Genomic DNA, 27,467 nt, shown 5'->3' on the forward strand with positions numbered 1-27,467 from the left:
TCAGTTACCGACCCTACACCTACCGCCACTTTGCCCCTCCCACCACCCCCTGCAGCACCGACGTGTGCGACAGCGACTACACACCGGGACGCCGGGTTCCACTCAAGTCCAGCGCCGCCGCCGCCTCTGCCGCCGCCAAGGGCTACACCAGCGACCTCAACTACGACTCGGAGCCTTTCCCGCCCCCGCCGACACCCCGCAGCCAGTACCTGTCGGCGGAGGAGAACTGCGAGAGCTGCCCGCCGTCGCCTTACACTGAGCGCAGCTACTCCCACCACCTCTACCCACCGCCGCCGTCGCCCTGCACGGACTCCTCGTGAGCCAACCCCCACCTCCTTCAGCACAGCTCCACCCCCCTCACTGTAAATAGCAATTGTGCATATAAGAGGTTAAAAATGGGAAAGAGACTGACGTAGCAGAGGAGGAGCAAGGTGCAGGACAAAAAAGGAAACATTTGTACATTGAAAAAGAGAAAAGCATATTTATATATTTTCTATACAGTGTTTACTGATAATGCCATAGAGGTTTGTATTAAGAAATTTGTACATTTTTTAAGAAAAGGTTTTATTAAAATCATCACAAATATAAGTTGCCTTAAACCAGGAGAAAAAGAGGCTGAAGGACAAAAAGATGAACAGCGGACGTTTTAACTTATCTGATGCCAAATATGAAAAACATCAACAGCTCCCAGAAGAGCCCCGACCCCACCACGCGCCAGGGGGGGGGCGCTCCATCATGTCTGTAGTTGCCATCTAAGCTGGATCAGGAGCAGCTGGGGAGAGATGAGAATGTGGTACTGGATTTTTGATTTGAATTTACCTCCTGTTCAGTTCTGAAACGGTTCGTGTTGTCAGAGTTCTGAAGCCGGAGTCACAGTGAGAAAACCAACAAATAGAAAATAGAAACACGGTGGCACTCACCTGGACTCTGCAGGTGTTTCCAGAACCCTCCATCTAATGGTCCAGATAAAAAGAACAAACCTGTCTGGTGCCTGAAAACGGTCCTTAAAGGATAAGGCTGGTGTTTAGTCTGACAGGACAGAGTGTGGCTGCTGGAGTCGCTGCTCGTCTTTGCTTCTCCACGTGTTTCTAGTAGCTTCTGAACAACAGTGCAGCTCTGTGGTCGGACGAATAAGCTAAACCAGGTGTTGGGTTTTAGTCTCTGTGTGTTTGACAGTATCAAAATCAAAAAGCACCAGCTTCATCCTTTAATCTGTAGCTCAGCTTGTTGAACTTTTGAAATCTCACTCATCAGGGATCAGCTCTGAGTTACTGTTTACACCGTCTGCATGTAGGTGGACCAGCAGGAGACCGAACACTCTACACACTGAATCTTCAGGAATTCTCATCAGTCCACCACGAGCCTCCAACTGCGACGGCTGCCGAGTGAGTTCAAACTAGTTTTCAGTCACTGGACCGGGTGGGTGGTTTTATTCTGATGCTGTGAACACTTTCAGAATCTGAGTGGAGTAAACTCTGAATTTCAAGTATTACGTAAAAGGTGACTCTTTACCGTGACTCATCAGACAGGATTCAAACCTTGTGTCTTTCTGTTCTCACTGAAACATTCAAACGCCTGACTGCAAGTGAATCGACCCAAAGCTGCAACACACGGTGCATTCATCCCCTTTTTCCTGCTTTTTGATTTTCTCTCTTTTCTCCCTGTTGTCACACGTGGAGGAAGCAGCACCACGAACACGAACTTGTGCCTGACCAGTTTTACATTCATTTCGTTTTTTATTTTTATGTGTTACCTTGAGGAAAAATCACAAAGGAAATCCAGTGCCCACTAAATGCTCTATAGTATTTTTGTACCACATATTGTGTAGATAACGTATTTATAAGCTATATACGAAATCATTGTAAATTTATCCATTGAATTCTTGCAGTACTTTTCATTCCGTCTTTTTTTATATTGCCTCATTATATTTTTCTACAGAATATCACTCTGAACGTACAGCGACAATCTCAGATCAGTCAAATCGAAGAACATATCCAGGTTTTTAGTGTCTGTTCATGTAAAGTCACTCTGATGTTTGAAGGACTGTTGTGCCAAAATAATCTTTTTTAACAAAGCGGAGCGAGACGTCTGGGGCGGAGAGTCCGAAAAACCTGAAGCTGGAACCAGAGGCCATGCCAACAATCAGTTTTTTGTAAATCTGTTCTTTGTGCTTCTCCTGATGAGCAGAAATCTATTTTTCAGGATGACGTGTAGCATTTGTTGTTCCGCTTCTGAAGAGGGGGAAAAAACACCAGCACGAATCTGAAGACAATCTAATGCTTTACAAACACATGTCCAACATATCATTAGTTTCTAACACTGAAAGGATTCTCGATTGATCTTTGTTCACTTAGAAACCTGAAATAATTCTTAGTTTGAAGTCGCCTCGACTGGGAATAGGTGAGATGATCACAAACTAATTTTTAAGATTTCCATCTTTCCTTCGTCCGCTCCGTTTCTCGTGAGCTTCTTTACATCAAGTTGAAAAATATTTTTCTTGTTACACAGACAATTGGCCATAAAAATACTGTAGAAATCAAATGACAAACGGTGAAAATCAATGACGTAAACAGACATTTTTTGGTACTTATCAGAGTTTGATACAGAAAAATCAGTCGGTTACTAAAATGCTCAGTGACATCGTTTAATTTTTCTCCTTTGGTTGAGATGATTCCACTGTTTCCAGGGAAGTTCAGGAATTATCATGATTGATATTGACAGATGGTAAAGGGCAGGCTGGTGGCGCTTATGTGCTCACAGGATAGTTCCTGTGCTACTGAAAGTCCTGAAAGTTGTTATTCTGTGCAAACAAGTGATTTCTCTGGAATAATGCTTTTACTTGGTGTCATTGCTTTATTTGAACCAGTTGTGCAGGCTGGATGGTAGAGAAACATGAGTTTACACTAAATTAACTTGGGCACATGAAAAAACCTCTTTCAGGACTTCGGGCCCACCCTCTGCACAAAGACTAAGATTCCTCGGAGGCAGGATTGTTATTGCTGTGCCCGGTTTTGATTTGGGTTCGTAAGTCATTATCTTATGTGCACAAGATTTCAAAAAGTTCTTTTCCTGTAGATTACGAGGTCTTCACACTTTGGCTCATTTAATCAGAAACGTTTTATCTGCACAGAAACCATGACGGTGCCAAAAGCATATCTCAGAATATCTGAGACGGTACATGAGCACATACATTGGCTCCATGCGGCCTCCGTACATATCCACACTTTGGTACAATCGCAGTGTGTTTTCAGAGCGGCGGCACACACACATCTAATTTGACAAAACCTTTTTGGGAGACGTTCTCATTCTCTAACTGCACTTTACATGACTTTTATTTTTTTTAGCTTTTCTGGTACAAAATTCATATTTGTCTTTGAGCAGCAGTGAATTTGTATAAAACTACAAGTGAACGTTTGGTTTGTGTGTTTAGAAAATGATGACTGACGTGGTGACGGGGAGCTTTTCGTCGGCTTGTTTTAGGTTCCCTCAGATTTCACCTGGTTCGTGTGCTGTGCCTTCATCAGCCCCAGTTCCCTCTCATGAATAATTTGTACAGTTTTTAATCTCTGTAATCATTATTCTGGGATGACGGACAGGAATTTTCATTGTATAAATTTAGGTCATTTAAGCACTTCAAAATATATATTTTGAAGCTGGAAGTTATTGATTTGAGGGAACTAATTAATTTGAGAATTGAATTAAGTTGTGAGGGTATAAATGACAAAGTAAAGCATGAAAAGGTTTGAGGGCTCATACAGCACCTGGGTTTTGGTTCTGATGCCAAAACCTTTTTAAACCTTTAACACCTGAGAAGATAAAACAAGTATTCCACAACCCAAATGAGAGCTGTATTCTGCAGACGTATACGAGACCTTTGTCCACACGTGATCTAAAATCAGTATTTTAGAAGTTCATGGTGGTGCCTGAAACATGAAATGACTTCACAGATTTGACCTCTTCCTCTGTTTTTCTGAACTGACAAATCCAAGTGGACGTGTCCATGAGGGATACCTTAAAACGAGCAAATTTTGATTTGAGTCTGGTGCAGTATGATCAACAAGCTCATGAATTGACAGATGTTTAGTAGCTGCACAGTTTGGATGCTGCAAATCTGTGGGAATCATTTACAAGAAAAGTTCCTCCATACTAAGGTTAAGGTTTCACAGATTTGGTAGAAAGTTATAACAACCTATGAGACGTCTGACAGACGAAACTGAAACGAGACAAGTCAAACCTTTAAACCTGGTGCGAGTCGTTACTTACTGGGTTCAGGCAGATCTTGGACATTTTGTACAGACTGAGGGACTTGGGTGAAAATTATCAAAGAAAGTAGGAATGTAAAAAGATGGAAAAAGGCTGAGTCGTTTTTTTAAAGCACTTTTGTCTCCAGGTTTATTGGACAAAGACAGAAAACAGAAGTTTGTGTTGTTTTTTTATTTGAAACGTTGTCCTTCATCCATTCTGAGCTCATGGTGCTTCACATTTGTTGAGGTGACCAACATTTGGTTTGTCACGTTCATTAAATTTCCACTAACTCTCCGTTTTTATACGATGACTGCTTTACCTGTAAACCAGAGTATCAGATGGACCTGTACAGCCCATCCAGCTGCCACCATAAGCTGTTGTAACTCATCAAATGCTGATTTTTGTTTCTTTTTGTTGAATATAAAGTGATTGAACTTTTAAAAACTACAGTGTGCTGAATGATGTTTGGGTGGGGCAGTTTGTTAAAAAGCTATTCCTTGATCTGTTACATGTTTGTCGATCAGTGATACTGAGCCAGATGTATTCGATAGGATCCTTCACATTTGGTTCATTGTCCTCTGGATACTTCAGTGCAGTAATTGAGTATGTTCGAATTGCAGTAGTAGTACTTTTAAAGGATGATAATACCTGTGTTGTTGTATGAGCTCACCTGTTTCACTTTACACAGGTGAGTTTTGATTTCCAGGAAGATTTTCTTTGCAGCTACCGTAATAACTGATCTCAGGCAGAGGGCAGCTCTGATATCATAGTGCTTCTTGTCGCAGCTGTTTCCAGCTGCACAGACTAATTATGAGTGTGAACTGAGTGTGAACAGTCTAAATGTGAGAAAAAACCCAAACAGCTCCTCGGTAAAAACGGAGTCGAACCCTGTTTATGCTAAATGTAAATGACTAGATGTAAATGTTTACGTGGCGCTGCTCCGTTAGCCATTACGGTAATGTGATTTAAACGGCCTCGAGTGGGATTGGACGGTGCCTGTCACATGACCAGGGAACAGCAGGAAGTGGAGCAGGTCGGCAGCAGAAGAACGGTGAGGAAATAAACAAGAGAATTTTTCACCAAACGACACCGAAGAGCTACAAAACCCGCTGCTGGCGTTTTGTGGCTCGACGTGTGAACGAGCGGGCCCGGGTTTGTCCGTCCGTGTGAACGGTTAGCTTGGTGGCACGACGCAGATCTGGAGGATCGTGATTTGGTGACAGCGACAGAAAGTGAACATATAAAAACTAACGTCGGCAGCAAACATGAGCCACAGACTCGTGTTGTGATCAGATTGACAGACACGGACCGTAAATCCTCGGTCTGTGTCTGTTCGCTAACGTTGCTGGTTTCGATATCAAAGCCCGGTCCTGGCTTTTTAGCTGCTGACGCTTCGGAGCTAAATGTGTGCAGCGTGTCCGACGTCAGCAGCAGATTCGGGGACATTAGATCGTTTCACGTCCTTTTCGCCGTCCGTCACATCACGGTGAGTTTTAATTTAGCAGCTTTTTGTTGTTTCAGGCCTCGAACGGGAAATTCCCACCGACGGCCGGTGACGTCACGACGTACCGAGCGGGGGGCGGGGCGTTAACATTTTATTCTGAAGGAAAATTAGAAAAATGATAATTTTTAATTGTAGAAATATGGATTTAATTAAAAACCCAGAGTCATCCGTGACGTGAAAGTACCTTTGAAATAATGTTTTTACTGGACTGTTTAAAATCAAGTGTAATGCATCATAATAATAATAATCTTATTATTATTATTATTATCTATGACTAAGTAAATTTGACATAAACGTGAACGATTTAAACGGATAAGTCTCATCAATGTGTCACACCAGAACCGATCAGAGATGATAATTTCTCATCATTTCAGCTCTGTTGATTGTGATGTGATGCGTTTCTCGGTCAGTGTTCTTATTTCCGTCCCCTTGTTACTTTCTGCTGTTTGTTTTCTCACCGTTGTGGTGACGAGTCGTTTGTGTGTTTCTAGGATCACTTGCAGCCGTCAGGATGCAGAGCACCACCAACTACCTGTGGCTCATCTCGGACCTGCTGGGTCAGGGGGCAACGGCCAACGTTTACCGTGGACGCCACAAGGTAAGAACTGAGCTGCTGCAGGAGGTCAGAGGTCACAGAGATGGCCCCAAACTCTGAGGTCAGGATGTTAGCGGTGCATCAGTAACAGGATGCAACTTCATCCTGTTATTGATCATAGCCAGGTTTCAGTGCTGCTCGGTCTAATGATGCATTCACATGTCAGATCAGATCTTTTTGTGTTTGAGACTAATATATAAAAATACAGATAACCGCACACTGAGCGTCTGTAGTTTCAACTGCAGCTGGGATTTATCCAGACGAGTCGGATGCTAGTGTGAGACGGCCTGCACCCACACTTCACACCTGATGTAGGATTGATATCAGCCAAAATCTGATGAATCTGGACTAATCAGGACCGAACATGACACGTGGGTTCTGTTTTCTCAGAGTTAAATGAAGGATGAATTAAGAGCAGAGCAGTGGGTTTTTATTTCACACTTCTGCAGCGTCTCTTCTCCACCTGCTGCAGATCAGTCGTCACCGTTTGTGCTTAGAAGATTTCATACCTTCAGGCTGTGAACGGTGTGAGAGGGAATTTCCCAAAAGTCTTTAAAGCGAGAGGAGAAGTTTGAACCTGTTGTTCTTGTTTGGATTCAGGATCAAATGACTCATTTATGTCGACACCTCAGCTGTGTCAGGTGAGCTCAGTCAAAGGGCTTTTTACATGGGTGTGGTCTGTCTGCACACTTGGGCAGGATTATTGTATCAGCGGCCGCATCCCTTGAAAAGATGAGAAAAATGACGTGTAGAATTATTTTCATTTCAGTCTCTGCCACTGTGTGTCTGGATCCAACCTTTGCGGCACCTCGTCACGGGGGGGAAGCAGATCTGAACCAGCAAAGATGTTCTAGTTTGTTATAATTTATCTATACATTAAATGAGTCTTCTGTCCGTGTCCTTGTAGAAAACTGGGGACCTGTACGCCGTCAAAGTCTTTAACAACCTGAGTTTTTTGAGGCCACTCGACGTCCAGATGAGAGAGTTCGAGGTTCTGAAGAAACTAAACCACAAGAACATCGTCAAACTCTTCGCTGTGGAGGAAGAGGTCAGTAACTTTACAGACTTCCAGTCTCATGGGAAATATGCTTGTGTGGAACCTTTGTATGTTCGTATCTGCTGCCGCTGAGTGAAGGTGTTGCGTGTAGGAACTTTCTGACCCGCTCTTCTTCCTCCTCCTCAGTCCAACACTCGTCATAAGGTCCTGGTGATGGAGTACTGTCCCTGTGGAAGTCTCTATACGGTCTTAGAGGAGTCGTCCAACGCGTACGGACTCCCAGAGGACGAGTTCCTCATAGTTCTTCACGATGTGGGTGAGGGACAGTTTGTTGATCTGGAAGTCGTTATGGAACCATGGAGATCCGTTTAAAATATAAATTTAACTCCTGCTGTACGTTTGTTAAAACACAGATTAGACTCCTGTGTTCAGAGTGACTAAAGGATGATTTTTTAGTTTATTTTAGTAGTTTTGTCCAGTGAATACTTAAACTCTGAGATGATTAATTCTAAAACACACAAAAAAAACCACAATGACAATAACTTAATAAAAAACCAGATTTAGCCTTTTCACTGAAGGACTGCATCCTATAGACGGACAGACCGTTCTATATGTAATGAAATGTTTTATCATTCTGTGAGGCACGTTTCTGAGATAACTCTGGTCAGGTGTTCTCTGATTGGCTGCTGTGCCTCCTTCAGTGGCAGGTATGAACCATCTGAGAGAGTACGGCATCGTCCATCGGGACATTAAGCCTGGAAATATCATGAGGGTGATCGGAGAGGACGGACGCTCAGTCTACAAACTGACCGACTTTGGAGCAGCGAGAGAGCTGGAGGATGACGAGCAGTTCGTGTCTCTGTACGGTACCGAGGAATACCTGGTGAGGAAAACCTCTGTAAGGGAATTTTACTGGTGTAGAACCCGAGCACCTGTGTGATTTTTATTTACATAAATGTGTGTGATCTTCACATGATGCCCTGAGGAACTCCTCCTGTAATGTCTGCAGTGGTGTTCAGATCAGGAAAACAAGCCTGAGGAAAAAGGCCCATTAAAATGCAAAAGAAGCAACATGTCGTTGGACGGGACACTGAAACTCTGTGGTGGTGCTGTCCCAACAACAGTGTTATTATTATTTATTCATCATTTCCTTTTTATTCAGTTTATTTCTCGGCCTGTTACAGATTCACCAACATTATGTCCTGATCACTGCTCATTTTATTTATCAGCTCTAACTCTTCTGTACGCGTTTCCCGTGCAGCATCCCGACATGTACGAGCGCGCCGTGCTCAGGAAGGACCACCAGAAGAAATATGGAGCCACGGTGGATCTGTGGAGCATCGGAGTCACGTTTTACCACGCCGCAACCGGCAGCCTCCCCTTTAGACCGTTTGAGGGACCACGCAGGAACAAAGAAGTCATGTAAGAACGTAACGTTTGTCCCTGATGGGTTCGGCTCATATTGCCGGAAGACTCAGGGCGGGAATAGTTCCCACAGAAGTGGGTCCAACATGGCAGGTGACTAAAGTCAGGCTGTCATTGTGTTAGCTCAAGTTTCCGCTTGGTCACATACAAGTACGTTGATCCAGGTTAGAAGCTATAACATAGATTTATTTTTCAGCCATGGTTGTTTTGAAAGCTGTTCCACTTCCTCAATTCTCCAGGTTCCTCCACCAAGTTCCAGTTATTTGGTTTAAACTGTACATCAACCTTCACTTCATGAAGTGTCCAGGAAGTCTTTAACATGTTTATTGGTGATTTAAAATACAAATCTTCTCCATGTTGTAAAGACGAAGAACAGGGACTGGACCGAGTTTTGATGATGTGTGTAATCAGCTGTTTGTTCGGCTCAGGTATAAAATCATCACAGAGAAACCGTCGGGGACGATCTCGGGTCATCAGAAGTGTGAGAACGGGAAGATCGAGTGGAGCACAGAGATGCCGGTGTCCTGCAGTCTGTCCAAGTGAGAACTCGTACTGTAAATGCTTCAGAAAGTACTCGGTCCCGAACGTCGTACATTAGGTTGGAAACAAAAAGTAAAGGGACTCCTCTTGAACCCACCTGTTGTTCTCCTCGGTCTCCTGTTAAGGGGTCTTCAGAGCCTCCTGACTCCCGTACTCGCCAACATCCTGGAGGCCGATCAGGAGAAGTGTTGGGGCTTCGACCAGTTCTTCGCTGAGACCAACGACATCCTTCACCGGACCGTGGTCTATGTCTTCAGTCTGCAGCAGGCGACGCTGCACCACGTCTACATCCACGAATACAACACGTAAGACTCAGAAGCTGCACACCGAGCTCCACCTGCTACTGGGAACACATGTACTGGTTTTCATCATCATGTCACTGGTTTAATTTCACTCTGTGCTGGTACCACAGTCTTACAACTAATGTCTTCATTGTCTAAACACAGGATGTACTTGAACACACAGTGCATCTTCAGTGTAGCTAGTGTTTCTTTTAATGGGACCATCTGATGTCGACACGCATCAATATCACTTTATGAAAAACTGCATATAAAAGATTTTTACAGTAGAAAATTCACAGTGTGAAACAAATGACTGATGACGTCTGCCTCCTATCAGTAATTGTCCTCTTGTGTCCACAGGGCGTCGCTGTTCCAGGAGCTGCTCTCCCGCAGGACCAGCATCTCTCTGCACAATCAGGAGCTGCTGTACGAAGGCCGCCGCCTCATCCTCGACCCCAACCGCCAGGCCAAGACCTTCCCCAAGACCTCCAGAGACAATCCCATCATGCTTGTCAGCCGCGAGTCCGTCACCACTGTCGGACTCATCTTTGAAGACCGTACGTAGTCCGGCTGAGCGGCCTGCACAGTAAATCACAAGCAGGTGACCGACATATTAACTCGGACTATTTTTGTCTTCACAGCCAGTCCTCCCAAAGTTCAGCCTCGCTATGATCTCGACCTGGACGCCAGCTACGCAAAGGTGCAGCTTGAACTAATTAAGATTAAAGACGCTAAAAATATAAATACTTCACTATTGAAATTGGAGCAGTAACACAGTGGTACCAGTAATAATTTATTTGAACACAGCCACCCTGTGTTTCTCGTTCCTGTGTGAACATGAACTCTGACCTTCCTGCTGCTGTTCAGACTTTTGCAGGTGACGTTGGACATTTATGGAAAACCTCTGAGTCTCTGCTGGTTTATCAGGAGCTGGTGCGAAAAGGAGTCCGAGGTTTAATGTAAGTTCGGTTCAGAAGTGTGTTTGTGATGAAGGAAATCATCCGAGCACAGGAGCTTGAGGTTTTTTCAGTGAATTGCTGGTGTTCAGGGTAGTTACTAAGTCAATAATTGGTATTTAAGATGGTTCCTAACATTAAGTTGCTGCAAAGGTGTCAAACCTAATTCCTAAGATCTCTTCTTATTGGTGTCCAGTGAGCTGATGAGGGAGGACTACAGCGAGATTCAGCACAAGAAGTCCGAGGTTTTCCATCTGTGTAACTACTGCACACAGATCCTGGAGAAAACTGAACAGATGTAAGTGACTCACACCAACACAGTGACGGTTACAGTCAGAGAATCCGAGTGTGACCATCTCCTGTATCACTGGACAGGTTTGAGGTGCTGATGCAGGCCAACATGCTGTCGACTGAGTACGACGAGATCTCAGACATGCACAAAAAAGTTCTCAGAGTGAGTGATCGCTTCACCCAACAAAGAAAGGCCGACTCATCTACCTGACTCTGTTTTTCTAAGGTGTTAATATGTGGTCAGTACAGTTACAGTAGTTTCTAAAGCATGAGGATGTGGTTTAAGGTCGTTCTTAAGGGTTCTGTTCTGCTAAGGTGTTGTAGGTAGTTACTAACATGTAGTTTATAGTTTGAGGTTGAACTTCAGTTGGTGTATACAGTAGGTTTCACTGGTTTTCTGCATTAGATTAGGGTTTAAGATCCTCAGACATTAGCATGTCCAGTTTTGATCTGGCTCTGTTCATGAGTGGACTGTAGTAAGTCCTTGGTGTTTGAGGTTTGGTTAATTAAGGAACTAACCACACGCTTCACGTGTGCAGATCTCTGGATCTTTGGAGCCCATTGAACGAACAACGCAAGACGTTAAGAGCAAGTTTCTCCCAGGAGGCCTGCTGACCGACGGCTGGACACAACAAGTGGGGACACACCCTGAGGACAGGAAGTAAGTTGTTCACGTGCAGAAAACCTTCTGATCATGTGTGAAATAAATCTGTGTGTGACGCTGAGCTTGTCTCTGCAGCGTGGAGAAAATCAAAGTGCTGCTGGACGCCATCACAGCCATCTACCAACAGTTCAAGAAGGACAAAGCAGAGAGACGTGAGTTCGACGCAAATCTTTAGCTCTGCTTTTAGCGTGCTACTATTTTGTCCAGACTGTAGCTATATCGACTGCCACGTTAACATACAACGCCACTCTGCCACTTAATTCTGACGTTCTGTGTTCAGGTCTGCCGTACAACGAGGAACAGATCCATAAATTTGACAAGTAGGTTCACTGAATGAACACAGTGGATTTTACTTTGGCTCTGTTTCTGAGCTTTTATTTTGAAGTCCTGACCTGTTTGTCTTGTTTCTCTGACAGACAGAAGTTGGTCCTTCATGCCAGCAAAGCAAGAACTCTGTTCACAGAGGAGTGCGCCATGAAATATCGTCTCTTCATCTCTAAGAGTGAAGAGTGGATGAGGTAAAATAATGTTGCACACACTCGGCTGCTCTGCTCACGTGGGCTCCGGTCGCTCCGATCGCTCACAGTTGCTCAGCAACAGCGTGACCAGTGAAGTGTTGTGTTTTCAGGAAGGTTCATCACGTGAGGAAGCAGCTGGTTACTCTGTCCAGTCAGCTGATCAGCATCGAGAAGGAGGTGACGATGCTGCTGGAGAGAGCCATTAAGGTACGCGACGCACACCGTCAGGTGACCAGAGCTCCGACCTTTCACCTTTACAACATGATTCAGAGTCAAGTTAAAACAGGAAGACTCTCTGAGAACCGCTACAACGAGCAGGTGGGGGGGGTCTTGAATGTCGTAGCGCTCCCCAGAGTCAGAGCCTGTTTCTCCTCTGACGTGTTTTAATGTTAATAATAATGTGAACCGGTGACTGGAGTCATCGGCGTGAGTCGTGTTGAGAAGCTGCTCCAGGTCCAGATGTGGTCTCACTGCTGGAGGCTGTTTAACGTGTGTGTGTGTGTGTGTGTGTGTGTGTGTGTGTGTGTAGCTGCAGGAGCAGCTGCCTCAGAAGGTTCTGCCTCTGGTGTCCAGTGGGATGAAACCTCAGGCCTACCTGAGTCAGAACACACTGGTGGAGATGACGCTGGGGTGAGTGTCGGACCTGCTCCTCACCGTGCGCTTGTCGTCATGGCGTCCGTCTGACTCCGTGTTGTTTTTCAGGATGAAGAAGCTGAAGGAGGAGATGGAGGGAGTGGTCAAAGAGCTGGCAGAGAACAACCACTTCTTAGAGAGGTCAGACACGACTCTGGGTTAATGAAAAAACAGATTCAGTTTTCAGTATAAAGGACAAAAACATAATTAAAGGTCATTTAAGTTTCAAAATAAAAGCACCGTTTCTATGTATTTTAATGATCTCTTTGGCTTCAGAACTACCTATATAATGAGATTATATTGCATTAAAGTTGCTAATGTGTGTATCTTTTAAGGTCAGTGAAGTGTTTGATTCCCATAATTCTAATTTAAAGTGAAGGGGAGAATTAAAGGACTGGAACTCATGCATTTAGTTGTGAATTTCTAAACTGAATTAAGTCACGAGGAGCCGATAAAATCAAAACGGGCTGTGGTAACACTGAAGTTACGTAACACAGGGTGTTGTTAGTTCAACCTAAATGTCTGACTGATTTCCAGGGTTGTTGCTGACACTGAAGCATCTGTTTAATTTAGAGTTGATCGTTCTATTGAAGAACATTCCTGTTGGTTTCAGTTCCCGTTTCCCGTCTGTTCTAAGGCCTGTGTCCTCGTCTTCCCTCAGATTCGGCACGTTGACTCTGGACGGAGGATTGAGAGGCTGAAAACGGCTGAAACGCGCTGCGTCGTTTGTACATATTCTTTATCTTTGTCTTGTAAATAATGTCTGAGTGTAAGATGAAGATTTGTTTTTGTATGAACGGGCCTCTCCTCTGCTTCTGTTAGCCAACATCCTGTTACTGTAGTTACAGACAAACTCTGAACTACGGTGTTTGTCCTTTAATTAGATCAATATAAAACCCTTTAACTAACACATTATCAAAATGACAAGGGCTGCGTCATGAACATTTGTCAGTTCCATTAATAATTATCATTAGAGTTGAGGGATTTTGGTTTATGTTGGATATAAATTACAAAGTTGTAACACGTGGAACAAATGCGACTAACGGACTGTAATATTTTAATGGGGATCCAGCTTTAATTAGTATTTTTTCAACCTGAATCTTTATTTTTAATGTATTTTCTGTTGTTATGGGAATTTTAACAGATTAAATTGCTACTTTCACCTTTAATTATAATTAATCAAAGAATGTCAAAACTGTTGTTAGCCTTTAATAATATTATTTCACATAATAAGTATTTATCTTTTGGATTTTGGTTTATTATCATCAAATCAAATGTGGTTCAGATACTAATTCCAGTTTCAGGGGAACAGATGCACGGACACGTTTTAATTGTAAAAAATGTACTAATATTAATTAATTTTTCTGAATATTTTTTGCTTTAAAAACCCTAATTTATTACAGTCCATTAATGCATCGGTAAGTCCAATTAACAAAGACCTGAGGAGTCTTTTAAAATCTGAGCAGATCAGATCCTAAACATAAACCAAAACCCAGTTATTGGATTAGTCAAAGTACAGTAAGGGATTTAGTTTAGCTAATTAAAAGTTAAATTAAGGGACCTGAGGTACATTACAACTTAAATACAGATGATTTAAAATAATGTTAGAATAGAACTTATTGCTTTTTTTTTTTTACCTTAAACCTTGAATCTCTGAATTTTAACCTGAATTCAAAGATCATTTTTATCTTATTTGAGGGATTTTTCCCTTGAAGCTCCTTAATTGTGCAGAGAGTTTAAAAAGCATCTTACATCCATTATGTAACTCCTTAATGTCATTAAAAGACTTGTTCATTACACAATACGTAACATAATGTTTAGTGTAATTTGAACTGAATGTTTAAGGGACTAAGTTGAATCATGATTGCATTAAGGTTTTGTTGCTGTTGTCATGTTTTCTCTGGACAGTCGCAGAAATACCTCTCCCCGTTCATCATTAACGGACAAAATGAACCTGTCAGCTCTTTTACTCTGGACGAAGTTAAAGTTTTGTTTTTGTCAGTAATCAGCATTCAATGTGCTCGGCGACTGTTTGAAAACCCTGTAAATAAAGAAATATGAAAGATGGAGCTGTTTGTTTTTGACAGATTTCCCTCTAGTGACCTTTAACCCCCCTGTAAACAGTCGATGGAAAGAATAAATGTCTCACTTTGTTGCCGCTGACAGAGGATCTGCAACGAACTACCAGGCAGCAGTTTTCCAGACAAAAGGCCGAGTGTTGTCGCTGGCAGATCAGGTGTTGTTGGAAATAAAAGTCTGATCTGAATGAGAAACATAAAAAGAGAAACCTTAAGTTGTCGACACAGTCTTCACCTGCTTACATCACTTCCTGTCTGCACTGTTTTTTTCCTGTAGGTGTGATGGTCACAATAACATGGAAAACCATTCCTGGCCCAGACCCTAGAACCAGCAGACTTCAATCACCGACTGACTTCCTTTCTAGGAACGACCTCCCAGATGTCATCGAGTCCGGCTTCAAGAGAGGTCACGCCACAGAAACGGAACTCCTGAACATCGTGGAATCCCTGCTGGCTGCAAAGGCTGCAGCTCAATCTTCTGTCCTCCATTCTACTTGATCCATCTGCAGCCTTTGACACAGTCAACCACCACATCCTCCTTTCTACACTCTCTGATTTTGGCATCACTGGCTTAAGTCCTACTTGTCTGGACGCATCTTCAAGGTATCTTGGAAGGGGCGGGTTTCTAACGCTCACTGCCTCTCCACCAGCGTTCCACAGGGCTCAGTTCTTGGTCCTCCACTCTTTTCCATCTCTACTACATCCCTAGGTTCCATCATCCGGTCATGTCTTGCTTCATCATTGCTATGCCAACGACACGCAGCTCTTCCTGTCATTTCCACCGGATGACTCCACTGTCTCACTACGTATCTCTGCATCCCTCAATGACATCACTGCTTGAATGAGAGAGAGGCATCTTCAGCTCAACCTCTCCAAGACAGAAGTTCTCGTCTTCTCAGCTGGACCTTCAAAACAAACACGAAATCAGCATCAGCATCAGCATAGGGTCCAGTGATTGTTCCCACTAAGTCTTCCAGGAACCTGGGGGTGATCACACCACATCTCGTCTGTCTCCACATCATGCACATTTGACCTTTTCAGTATCACAAAGATCAGACCCGACCTTTCAGACTAACACAACTCAATCTTCAGGTTCTGGTCATGTCTGGTCCTGACTACTGCAGTGTCTCACTGACGGTGTTACCTCCCTCATTCAGGTCTACAGTCCCTCTCACTCACTGCCCTGTACCAGTGAACAACGTCTTGTGGTCCCCTCACCTCATCTCAATAGATCCCAGACTCAACTTTTCAGCTCAGTGGTTCCACGATGGTGGAGCGATCTACCCCCTCTGCACGCTCAGCTGCCTCAGTCTCACTTTTAAAAAACAGAACTCTTCAGAATCTTTCTTTGCACTTTGATATTCTGCTTTGTACCTCACTTGTAAGTCGCTTTGGATAAAAGTGTCTGATAAATAAATGCAACCAGGAGATTTAATAATCGATCTCTCATAATGTTAAATGTCATAATTAATGTATTTATTACATTGAGTTCAGATGAAAGTCACATTACCTTCATTTAGTCTTTGGACATTTCTTAAACACCAACTGATGACGACAAGAAGATTTAAAGAAGAAAATAACCTAAACTCTGGTTTGAAGCTTCAACATCAAGACAAACGAATATTTTTGAAACTTCACCTGGCTCCTGGAGAATCTGTCCATAGATGTTGGCGCCACTGAGGGGACACGTCAAAATGTGGTCAGGAGAAGCCGGGAATCAAACCAACAACCCTACAGTACACTGCTAAATAAGTGAAGCATTAAAATGACACGTCAGGATCATTTTCTATAAAAGCCTTTTAACGTAACGTCACATCTTTGACCAATATCGTTACTCGTTTCAGTTTCAGAAACTCGATAACTCAACATTGGTGACATTTTACAACTGCAGAATTTTGAGATAACAAATCAACATATTTGACCTAATGTGTGAATGTTTTGCGTTAATATGTCCAGTATTCTCTATTTAAGAAGATTTGACTCATTTTTTAAATCCGAATTTTTCTGAATCATTTATTTTATTCTTGACTTTCTTTTGTTTGGTTTCATGTTGGCAGAACTGAGCTCCTGGACATTTACTGCGACTCAACAAATAGAAAATAACAGGAATTCTTCACCTGACTGAATGTGGCCTCGTCACAGACTCGGCATTCGTTAGGTTCTTATTTGTCATCTGTTTTCTTCTCTGCTTGCTCTTTTCTCCCTCCCATCAGCACCACTCTTGGTTGCCAGTAGCAACCGTCCTGTTTCCACCATCTCCCCGGCGCTGCAGTTGCCATGGCGACATGCTGCGACAGCAACCCCCGTCAGCATCAGGCCAATAATTGAAGATGGACAGCAGGGTTTCTTTTTATAGAGCAGCCATGTTGCAGATCTTCATCCGCGTGAAGGTCGACAGGTAGAAACTCTGAAAATGAGTAAAATTAATTCATTGAAATTAAATTAATAATTATCAGCAGCACAAACAGGAAACCAGCAATCAGCCTGTTCATGAGTGAAAATATAAAATCGAGTCATTGTTGAGTTGTGAGTGGACGTGTAAAGGTTCTGGTTCCTGTAACGGTTACTGACACATTTCATATCTGTGAGCATCAGTTAAAAACATCTCTACTGACCAGCAGCTCTGGTTTTAAGGGCTCATTAACAGGGCGAGGACGGATTCTGTATTATAGTCAGTGTAGCAGGTTGAATCAGAACCGGCGCCGGTTTGTGTTGGGATGTGACTGAACTCTGTCTTCACCTCCAGAACCAAACAGTGTGGGTGGCTGGAGCCGTACCGGTACACTGGACCACAGCTTCTACACTGATGAGTTTAACTGTTATACTGGACTGCTGCCTACACAGCATGTAATCACCCATATGAGGATGGGTTCCCTGTTGAGTCTGGTTCCTCTCAAGGTTTCTTCCTGTGCCTTCTCAGGGAGTTTTCTGCCACCGTCGCCCTCGGCTTGCTCATCAGGGACAATCACATTATTATGATTCATACACATTCACTGTTCATGTACTGTTCTTTGGTTGTAAAGCTGCTTTGCGACAATGTCAATTGTAAAAGAACTCTACAAATAAAACTGAATTGAATAACAGAGGTCAGAGTGACACGCTTTGCTTCACGGATGAAATAGAAAAGATTTGGGCTTCAGTTCATGAGGCTTTTATTTTGTTGGCTCCGTCTTTCTGTCCTGGACTTTCTGGGACATAATCAAACTCGGTGGTTTTGTCTTTTGTCCCCTGTGCTGGGGGCTGAGGGGCCGCGTGGCTCTGTGTGGTTTGGGCCCCAGAGCGCTTGATCCGCCCCTGGTGCTCGGTAACAAACATCCACCCTCCTCTTCATCAGCAGCAGCTTCATCCTCCAGCGACGGACCGACAGAGAGGCAGACGGGCGGTTCGACAGGCAGACGGGCGGTTCGACAGGCAGACACACGGACGGACCAAGCAGCCGGGATGCGCGCTCCCCGCTCGGACCTCCACCTCCTCCACCTCCAGCCGCTCTGAACCACGGATAAACCCCGACATGAAGCGTTTCCTCCCGCTCTGCTCTCAGCAGGTGAGTCCGTCACTACACATGAATCCGAAGCCAGGTCCCGGTCGGACTCCTGGGCTCCGAGCAGGCAGATCACCTGCAGACCGGGTTTCAGGTGTTTCCTCTGGTTCGGATCGAGCTGCTTCGTTCGCCCTGGAGCAGCAGACATGTTGGAGAGGCCGGATCCATGATGCTGCTCCGGGATCTGATCCAGAAGGAACATTTGGAACCAGCTGTTGTTCAGGGGACTCGTTCAAATGGTCTTAGTCGAGCTCCGGGTTCCGGTACCAGGTCCAGTAGAGTAAAAGTACATGTACTCGATTTCTGCCTTTAATGAATCGGTTCTTGATAAAGAACCAGTTGAATATTCTGCTCAGTATTTTACCATGAAGACGTTTTTACTCTTTACTGAACTCTGGACTTCAGATGGTTTAAGGTAACTGTAGTAATACTGCAGTATTATTACTACAGTACAGTGGTGTCTTCTTTTTGTTTCACAGTAGTAAACAGAACATTTGAGGTTCTGATCCGCTGGTCGTACAGTGTGGGTAGTAGTAGTAGTATTAGACTGTATTACTACTGTACTACAGTAACAGGATACTACTCGATTAGTTCTACAGTAGTAGACAAACTAAAAGTACTTGAATTAAGCTCAGTTCTTTTTCACTCAAACACGATTCTTTACTTACAGTTTCTAAGTCCTCATTTTGTACCAGAGTACAAAGTACAAGTACAAAGTACATCCTGAACATTTGAATCTGGATTCGGACCAACGAGACAGTAGCTGCACTTTCTACTGTCTTTTACTTTTTCAACTGTGAATTTGTGGACAAAGACTTTACAAAAACTAAAATGCTGTTTTTAAAGTCAAAGAGCAAATTCTAACTACTACATATATATACTAGTAGTAGTACTAGTAGTAGTTAGATATACTCAGTAGGTGAACGTTGTGCCCGGTGCTTTGGTTCGCACACAAACCATCAGCCACGATGCTTCAGGTTGCCAAGGAGAAATCCAGCAGCGTAAACACAAAGGCAACAATACACAGGGCTTTTCCCCCCCATGGGCTTCTTCACACCGTTAATGGGCGACCTCGGAGGACATCTGGATCTCTGTGGACACTAAACTAGATCCCTGTGAAGGATTAATGAAATCAGAGTCAGCTGCTGTTCTGGGTTGTTGTATTTATCAAAAGGTACATAAATCAGTATCATTGCACATCTAAAACCAAACTGTCCACAGAACCTCTGGTTTATCCACATGTCCCTGAACAAACTCAGATGGGCAGCACCCACCAAATGACTGAACAAACTAAACTAATTGCTTCACCTTCAATTAGCCTACAGATCTACTGACCTTGTTACCAACCGACCAAACTGCTAATCAACCAACTAGACTACCTCCATTTGCACCACCTACCAGCCTGCTAATGTACCTTCCTGCCTGGAGAATCACCAACCAACCTTCCAACCAGACTAACTACAAACCAAAAAAGCAACTTCCGACCTTCCACCTTGTAGCACGTTCTGAACATCTTGTTACAGTGAGGGTTATTAGGTTTGGTACCATTGGGTCTGAACAAAGACCAAAACTAAAAGCGGTGCTTACTGACCGTAGGTGCAAAATGTTGTAGTCAGAGATGCCTCGCGTTTGCACCAGGTATCGTTTCTCCTGAGGGGTTTGAGGACAGGGCGTGTCTGTGAATCTGTGCCATCACTGGATTGGACGATGGTTTGGGTGAATGAAATGTATTTTTGGATTTTGTTTTCAGATCTTTCTTGATCTTAATGATAGTTTAACCAACTAAAGTTTAACTACTGTAGGGGTGGAAAAAAACCATATGTTAAGAAAAACGTCTTGTAGTTGTGGTTCAGCTCTGTTAATGTCTTCCAATGTTTCTACTAAGGATGAATTTCTTTTTCTGTCCACAGCTCCTCTCGGGTGCAGCAGTATAGCTATGGTTTATGCCCAGTCATTGAACACAGTTGGTGTCAAGCCCTCCCTTTACTCTCCATCATTCACGTATCAGATGTCATTTAACTCGTCTGAGAGGGAAAACTCGACTGTCCTGGCAACTTTACCCACGACTCCCCTTTGCACCATCAAGGGCTCGATCTCCAGCCAGCTGAACAGGACCTTCACCTCCTATGAACTGACTTCAGGTGAGGTCGCCGTCCTGGGATTGGTGTTTGGGGTTCTCTGGCTGGTCTCCATCCTGGGAAATGCCCTTGTCTGCCTGGTCATCCACCGGAGCCGAAGGACTCAGTCGACCACCAACTACTTTGTGATGTCTATGGCCTGTGCAGACCTTCTTATGAGCTTAGGCTGCGCGCCCTTCATCCTACTGCAGGTTGCCTTCGCACGATGGCCGCTGAGTGCTGCTGCCTGTAAGGTTGTACGTTACCTGCAGCACCTGTGCCCTGGGGTGCAGGTATATGTCCTGCTTTCCATCTCTGTGGATCGCTTCTACACAATCGTCTATCCCCTCAGCTTCAAGGTGTCCAGGGAGAAAGCAAAGAAGATGATCCTTGCTTCATGGCTGTTTGATGCAGCCTTCGTCTCACCTTGTCTCTTTTTCTATGGATCCACAACTACAGACAGCAGTCATTGTGACTTTTTCCTTCCAGACAGCTGGGGCAGTATAGCTTATGCTGCCATTCACCTCCTGCTGGGTTTTTTGGTCCCTGTGGCACTGATCGTGTCATTCTACCAGCGGGTGGTCCGCTACATCTGGAGGATCAGTGCTGACGGCCACACTGTGCGCCGGACCATGAACATTGTTCCACGGACTAAAGTCAAAACCATCAAGATGTTCCTCATGCTCAATTCCGTTTTCTTTCTTACTTGGACACCTTTCTACATCTCTCAGCTGTGGCATCCGAGCGAATCTGGCGAACCCAGGAGGCAGGCGCTGCTCTTCTTCACAGGCATTGCTTGGATCTCCTTCAGCTCCACAGCATCCAAACCAACGCTGTACTCCGTCTACAACGCAAACTTCAGAAGGGGCATGAGGGAGACCTTTTGCATGTCGTCCATGAAATGCTACCGCAGTAATGCTTACACCATCACGGCAAGCTCTCGGATGGCCAAAAAGAACTACGTTGGGGTGGTGGACATCCCAGTCCAAGCAAAGACGGTCACCAAAGACTCCGTTTATGATACATTTGACCGAGAGGCGAAGGAGAAGAAGGTTGCCTGGCCCACCAACACCAACCCTCCTAACACTTTTGTGTAAATGACCATTTCAAACATACAGAAACAATCTAGTGTGAAACTTGATCAGCGTCACAGCATCAGTGTTGTGAGGTTACAGGCTCATTCTGAACTCTTTGTATAAAGGGCTTTTCTATGATGTAACACATGGAGACACACACAGCCACGAACAGCTGGAATTTTCTACTTCAGAACTGAGTCATCGATTCTTCTGTGCTGTGTTTTGATGTCAGCTTGTTAGCTAGCTAACCATAGTCAGTGGCCATCTATCAGTGACCTGTTGTAGTCTGTTCTGTGTAGAAGCTGGCGTTACAAGCCGTGTGTTAACACTGACATCTTCTGCTTTGCTACAGTTCTTGTGAGTTGGCTAGCTAACAACGCCCCAGATGTTCAGTTTGTTCACATTAAATCCTATCAAATCAAATTAAAACTCAGTCTCTGTTGAACTTTCAGTTTCCGGTGCTTTGGTAATATCAAACCAAACCATACGAACCAGACTCGTCATCAAGGAAAACTAAATATAAACGCTTGGTCATTTAGGCCCTTTTCTAGTTTCGTTACACTTTCTAATTAACAGTTTATGTGTTGAGAGAGGCTGCCGAGCTGAATACGGCTTCAGGAGTTGGGAATCATTAGGCTGAGACCAAATCAATGCAAAATAATTATGCACAAAATAATATGGAGCAAAGTGACAGCAGAAGTCAGACCCACCAACCGGCGCAGAGCTACACACAGGGTTTGTAGGGTTTCCAAAGGATTTCACAGGTTTGTGAACCCTTTACCATTTTGACTGACTCCTGACTCAAAATAGAATCTCTTAAATATCTTTGTTAAACAAGGGTAAAGGATTCTTATGCTAGATGCAGGGCTTGGTCATTACCAAACAGCTTCTCATTACAGACTAAGAGTTCAACTCGTGTCTCGTGAGTCCACAGAACTTTCTTCCAGCAGCTCCTGGTTTCTCCCTGAACCAGCTGTGGACGGGCAGTAATATTCTGTTTGGAGACGAGTCGCTTTCTTCTAGCTCTGACATTAACACCACTGTCGTTTACTTCTCCTGACTCATAGTATCCACTGTCAAAGAGACCTTTTGTTTCCCAGACGTTACCTGTGGCCTCCTGGACTGTTACACACCTACTCATGGTGTGATCTTTGTTGGTCGACCACTCCTGGGGAGGAGAGCCGTGCTGTTGAATGTTCTCCATTAGTAACGATCTAACAGTCGACTGGTGGAGTCCAAACTTTTCTGATGAGCAGCAACAACTCTTCCTCTGTGGAATCTTCTTTGTTTGAGTCACGACTCACTTCTGTAAACCTGTGTTGAATTCCTATTTATTCCCAAACCTTAAAACACATTTTCATACCAACGTGCTTCTGTACGAGTTATTTTTATTTTTAATATAATTAGTAAAAAATCAGCAAAAAGCAAAGACAACCAGTCTTTTATTTTTCAGAGCAAATCTTTGATTATTCAGAGCAAACTGAATAATCAATAAAAAATGTATTCTAATTCATTTTGCTTTTCTGCTTCAACCACCAAGATTCATTCAGGCAACAGGAAAATTATGAACTGGACAAAAAACGGAAAGAAAGCAGCTCAAAGACTTTTATTTTGTTTTAGAAACAAAAAGTTTGGATTCACATTTTACTGCAAAGCTTCAACTATCATTATCTAACAAAGTGCTTCTGCCAAATGTAAGAAAGTGCAACATTTATTTAATGAGGTTGTTAATCACCTCAGTGAAAATAGAAGAAGCTTAAAAGGTGTCAGAAGTTAAATCAAAGTTAGATTTGTCACTGTGCAGAAAGAAGAAAAACGTCAACAGGTATAAATATAAAATAAGAAGCTGTGGGAAGAATCTCATCATTTATGCGTCATTCATCAATCATGTTACTGACCAAAAGCAGCTTCTTCTGAGCTCGTACAAAAATATATCTCACATACATCAAACCTACTCATCAACATCACTGCACATTCTGATTCCTGGTCCTCAGACTTGGATGGATCGCCTGCACTAAGTTCTTTAGTTCCCGACTGGAGTCTGTTGGTCTGCTGTCTAATGTCTCACGATCTTTGAGTGGAGGGGAGGCTGAAAGTGATTAACTATGAATTCTGTGGAAAGTAAAACACTGGAGAGAACTGTTCAGCTCCCTTCACTCAAAATGTATTGACTGAATGAAAGTGTGCAGAGTTGTCAGCAGGTGTCACTGCTCACGTTTTTCTAGAACCATTAACACTTGAAATGATGAAGGCACTTTTATTGACAAAGTCAAACTTAATGTAAACCACACGTCGGATCAGATTTAGATTAAACATTTAGGCTGGACTAACTATATAGATGAGTCTGAACCAGCCCCACAGGTCTGAGGTTGGCCTAAGGACCAGGAATCTTTACTTTAATGCTACAACAAAAAGTCTGTGTGTGCACACAACTAGTCAAAAATCTTTAACGTGTGTATACTGGGTGTGAAGGACAGCACACAGAAAAAAAGGACCTTTAAGGACCAACTAAACATGCTGACATTATAACGACATCGCACCACAATGTATTCATCAGATGTTTTTGGGGATGCCTTCCTTCAAGTCGCTTCAGGTTTTCTTTTCTATGATCTCCCAGTCAAGTGGCTTATAAATGATGACACACGTGAACACAACAGTTCTCATCTGGAGATTATAAATCACAAACATCATGATGAAGCACCGACGGCTGAAAACCTCTGTGAATAAAATGGTGGCGGTCGACTGGAGGAGAAACGAGCAACATGTTTTTTTTGGTCTGGGAACTACTGTGTATCTGAGATACATCTCTTAAATGCATGAATCCACACAGGAGTAACACTGGGAGCCTGAAACTACACGTATGTTCCTGTGAGTCGGTTTCGTTCACGTCATCAGTCACACTAACCCTGACCGTTGCTGCTGCTGTTGTTGTTTTTGTTGTTCTTGGACGTTTTGGTGCTGCTGCCGCCTTGAGGCATCTTCTGCTCGTCTCCGGTCAGCAGGGCTTTAATCTCAGAAGGAATCTTTCCCTGATCCATGGCTGAACACCACTGCTTGTACTGCAGGAGAGAAACACAGAAACAGAGACAGAGTTAAAACATCATGACTGTAAAAAATATCTGACTTTCCTGCATCATTTCAAGCAAAGAAATCCGAGTCTTAACTATCCAACAAACGAAGGAGCACCACTAATTATATTTGTAATGAATCTTTCGCTGAAACGTTCCCCTCTCAGATGTTAATGTTACCACTATGGTCCAAGTCAAGTAATGCTTCAAATGTTCCTGATCCATTTTAATAAAATGCATTTGTTTCCTCACTGAGGCTCTAGAACCGAGTTTCACAGAAAAAGTTAAAACCGCTGGGAAATAAAGTTATTCTCTTCTGCCTGAGTCACAAAGTTGAGATGTCCAACTAAACTCTGAAGCTGCTTTATTTCAGAAAATCTACACCTTGCTGAGAATCTGGAAAATCACCAGTGAGAATTTAAGCAGATCCAACAGTAGCTGATACGGGACATCAGTGTCATTCAGCACAAACCTCCACCATGTGCCACCAGAAACCGTCAGTCAGTCTCTCTAGACCGTTCCTTACCTCCTCGTGTGGTAACGTGTCATCTGCAGCTGTTAAACTCCAGATATCACTCAGGAAAATGACCAATGAACAACTCTGCTGCTAAATGTCCACTGAAACAATTCATCATGTTTTCACTTGAAGAGTCAAACACATTTGGTTTAAGAAAGTTTGTTCCTGCAGAGTCTACTGTGACTAAGTACACTTATTCAAGTACAGTTGCTTGTACTTGTATTTCCATTTTAGGGTACTACAACAATTTAGGGAACATATTTTACACAACTTACAATATTCTTTGCAGATGTATCAATTATTATTATGGATTCACTGGTAGACACAAAGTGAGCACACAGTCAGGTTTACATGTAGAAATCAAATTCTGGTCTTCTCGCTTTCATTAGAATTCTTTGATTGTAACACTGCAGACCAACAGAAATAGTTTTCTGTTCCCGTTTTTTTCCGCACATGTAAAGTTAATCCCACAACTCTGCATCTTATGTTACGGCTGGCGTTTTCGGTTGTACAGTATCTTTACCATCTCTAGTTCCTCACGCAGGGCACAGATGGCCCTCTCCTTACTGGAAACCAGTTCCTCCAGGTACTGGTACCTCAGCTTCTTTCTCGCTCTGCATTCTCTGGCACTCTGCCGGCTTCGCTCCAGTTTGGCCTTCAGGTCAATTTTTGCAGGTTTCCGGCCGCGTTTCCCTGGTTTCTTTACTTTACCAGCCACCATCTAACAACACAGCACATATAGATATTTAACTGCAATAACAGGACAGACACAAAGGACAACCCAGAAACACAGAAAGGTAAAACTGGAGAAAAAAAAATCTTTGATTTGAATGGTTTTCACATTTATAGAAAAAATCTATGTAAATGCATCAGATGTTCATGTATTATAGATAATGGTTTTTATTAAATATTAATTAACAAGCTGCTTTATTCACACGTATGATGAAAGCGTGAGAAATAAAACAATATAAAACTAGAACTATCGCCTGACAGTAAAGATTATAACTAATATTACTGCATAGTACTGTGAAGTACCAACATCCTCTATTATACACAATTTGGTTTTTCCTCATTTGTTCCACATGTATCTCATAAATCAGGATTCCAGCAGAGAACCAGTTCAAAAACATGATTTACTGGGAAATATACTGAACCAAACATTCTCAAACTTAACCTTTAGCTAGCTGCACTAAAAAGCAGATGTTGGAGCTGTTTACTAGGAAATAATACTTTTTAACAAGCTGTCATGTGTATGGAGGAAAAAGTAGAATAGAACAAGAAGTAAACAGAATGTGTATTTGAGTAAATGTACATAGTTACCATTATTCTGAGACCTTCATTCAGGAATACAACGTATTAAAGACTCGTATTCGTGGAATTTAAGACTAAAAACATCCTAAGGTCGTTTGAAGAAGTGAATTCAGTGCTTAGCAGATTAGCAGCTAACATTAGCTGCAGTTAGCTTAGCCTGACACATATTCTACTACATATAACCTGTAACCGAAACTAGTTAATGAACGCTAAGGCGGTTATTAACATTATAACCAGAATAAACTCGGTGTTGACCGTGAAACAAAGACAAACTAACGCTAACTAGCAGCTGTTCGCTCTCTCACCTTGTTTTCATCCATTTTGCTCAGAGCTACCGAGCTGGCAGCTAACTAGCGTTAGCCACAGTCAGCTAACAGCGCAGTCAAAGATAAAATGAACGAGTCTCGGAGACAACAACACAAAGATTCAATAATAATGAGCTGGTGGTGTCGGTCCGACTCGGTCCGACTCGGTCCGACTCCGTCTGACACCGATGTTCCGAAACAAGCAGCTGCGGAGAAGCGCACGTGACCGATGACGTCGCTGGACTGAATCACGTGACGGGTTCAAAGCAGCTGATGGCTTCGCGGCGCGCGACTCCACAGGTTGTTTGGCGCGTCACAGAACCAGGTGTTTTTCAGCAGGTGAGTCGCTGATAGGAGGAGCAGCCGATCAGTCTTATCGATCGATGATTGATGGATTAAAGAGGATCATTCACAACACTAGTTCCACTCAGGTAACACGCTGTTCTGCTGCCTCCTGTTTCCCACTAGATGTCAGGTCACTGCTTCACTTGCACATCTCTACCCTCTGACCTGCACTCATGCACCTCTGTACGTACCCTGGACTACAGCTCCCAGAATCCTCAGCTCCTCGGCCCTGCACTGCCCAGTCTGACTAAATTCCCCAGAATCCTTCTTCTTCCAGTTTCTGTTTCCCCTCTCCCCCCACCTCAGCCTCTTATTACAAACCATTTAAACCAGCTAGGAGCTGATCCTCTAACCCAAATGACATGTTCCAGTCTGTGTAATAAAAAATTGGGATCCACAGTGTAGTGAATGCAGCACTAAGACCTAAGACACTGTACGTTTGAACCGGTTTATTGTTATG

The 27,467-nt window shown here is 43.4% G+C and overlaps 4 protein-coding genes across 7 annotated transcripts in view; 3 read left to right on the plus strand and 1 right to left on the minus strand.

The window, feature by feature from the left end:
* The window catches only part of lrp6 (low density lipoprotein receptor-related protein 6), a 35,469-nt gene extending 31,160 nt beyond the window's left edge, over positions 1-4,309 (plus strand). For both annotated transcript variants that reach the window (XM_026361658.1, XM_026361659.1), the window contains exon 23: positions 5-4,309. In XM_026361658.1, the coding sequence (XP_026217443.1) occupies positions 5-320 (316 nt within the window). In that variant the 3' untranslated portion in view covers positions 321-4,309. The remainder of the gene's footprint in view (positions 1-4) is intronic.
* Positions 4,310-5,251: 942 nt separating this feature from the next.
* Positions 5,252-14,718, plus strand: tbk1 (TANK-binding kinase 1). 3 transcript variants are annotated; one of them, XM_026362814.1, is made up of 21 exons: positions 5,252-5,296; positions 6,241-6,347; positions 7,252-7,392; positions 7,528-7,657; positions 8,043-8,224; positions 8,603-8,763; positions 9,195-9,305; positions 9,432-9,611; positions 9,948-10,144; positions 10,229-10,287; positions 10,455-10,546; positions 10,740-10,841; positions 10,919-10,997; positions 11,374-11,495; positions 11,574-11,650; positions 11,779-11,818; positions 11,915-12,016; positions 12,127-12,223; positions 12,546-12,646; positions 12,719-12,790; positions 13,263-14,718. In XM_026362814.1, exons 2-21 carry the CDS (start codon positions 6,261-6,263, stop codon positions 13,348-13,350), a joined length of 2,220 nt encoding a protein of 739 aa, XP_026218599.1. In that variant the 5' UTR covers positions 5,252-5,296; positions 6,241-6,260; the 3' UTR covers positions 13,351-14,718. The 3 variants fall into 3 exon arrangements, with proteins under 3 accessions (XP_026218599.1, XP_026218601.1, XP_026218600.1); XM_026362816.1 differs by having other exon boundaries at positions 13,311-14,718; XM_026362815.1 differs by lacking the exon at positions 5,252-5,296 and adding an exon at positions 5,334-5,731.
* Positions 14,719-18,094: 3,376 nt separating this feature from the next.
* Positions 18,095-21,874, plus strand: gpr19 (G protein-coupled receptor 19). The gene is made up of 2 exons (XM_026363600.1): positions 18,095-18,271; positions 20,179-21,874. The coding sequence occupies exon 2, from the start codon at positions 20,205-20,207 to the stop codon at positions 21,480-21,482; it is 1,278 nt and encodes a 425-aa protein (XP_026219385.1). The 5' UTR covers positions 18,095-18,271; positions 20,179-20,204; the 3' UTR covers positions 21,483-21,874.
* Positions 21,875-23,044: 1,170 nt separating this feature from the next.
* Positions 23,045-26,851, minus strand: crebl2 (cAMP responsive element binding protein-like 2). Its single transcript, XM_026362602.1, has 3 exons — positions 26,663-26,851; positions 25,570-25,767; positions 23,045-24,520 (listed from the first exon to the last, which is right to left on the minus strand). The coding sequence occupies exons 1-3, from the start codon at positions 26,675-26,677 to the stop codon at positions 24,362-24,364; spliced, it is 372 nt and encodes a 123-aa protein (XP_026218387.1). The 5' UTR covers positions 26,678-26,851; the 3' UTR covers positions 23,045-24,361.
* Between the last annotated feature and the right edge of the window lie 616 nt (positions 26,852-27,467).

The sequence above is a fragment of the Anabas testudineus genome, chromosome 23, assembly GCF_900324465.2.
Source record: "Anabas testudineus chromosome 23, fAnaTes1.2, whole genome shotgun sequence".
In the NCBI taxonomy this organism is placed as follows: Eukaryota; Metazoa; Chordata; class Actinopteri; order Anabantiformes; family Anabantidae; genus Anabas; species Anabas testudineus.

What these genes read in the sequence shown, in the direction of transcription:
- tbk1 (XM_026362814.1), top strand. Translation starts at nt 6,261, where the DNA reads ATGCAGAGCACCACCAACTACCTGTGGCTCATCTCGGACCTGCTGGGT. An exon ending in TTTACCGTGGACGCCACAAG is followed by an intron (nt 6,348 to 7,251) that starts GTAAGAACTGAG and finishes GTGTCCTTGTAG; the next exon opens with AAAACTGGGGACCTGTACGC. An exon ending in GAAGGACAAAGCAGAGAGAC is followed by an intron (nt 11,651 to 11,778) that starts GTGAGTTCGACG and finishes TTCTGTGTTCAG; the next exon opens with GTCTGCCGTACAACGAGGAA.
- gpr19 (XM_026363600.1), top strand. Translation starts at nt 20,205, where the DNA reads ATGGTTTATGCCCAGTCATTGAACACAGTTGGTGTCAAGCCCTCCCTT.
- crebl2 (XM_026362602.1), bottom strand. An exon ending in TGCGTGAGGAACTAGAGATG is followed by an intron (nt 24,521 to 25,569) that starts GTAAAGATACTG and finishes TCTCTCCTGCAG; the next exon opens with TACAAGCAGTGGTGTTCAGC.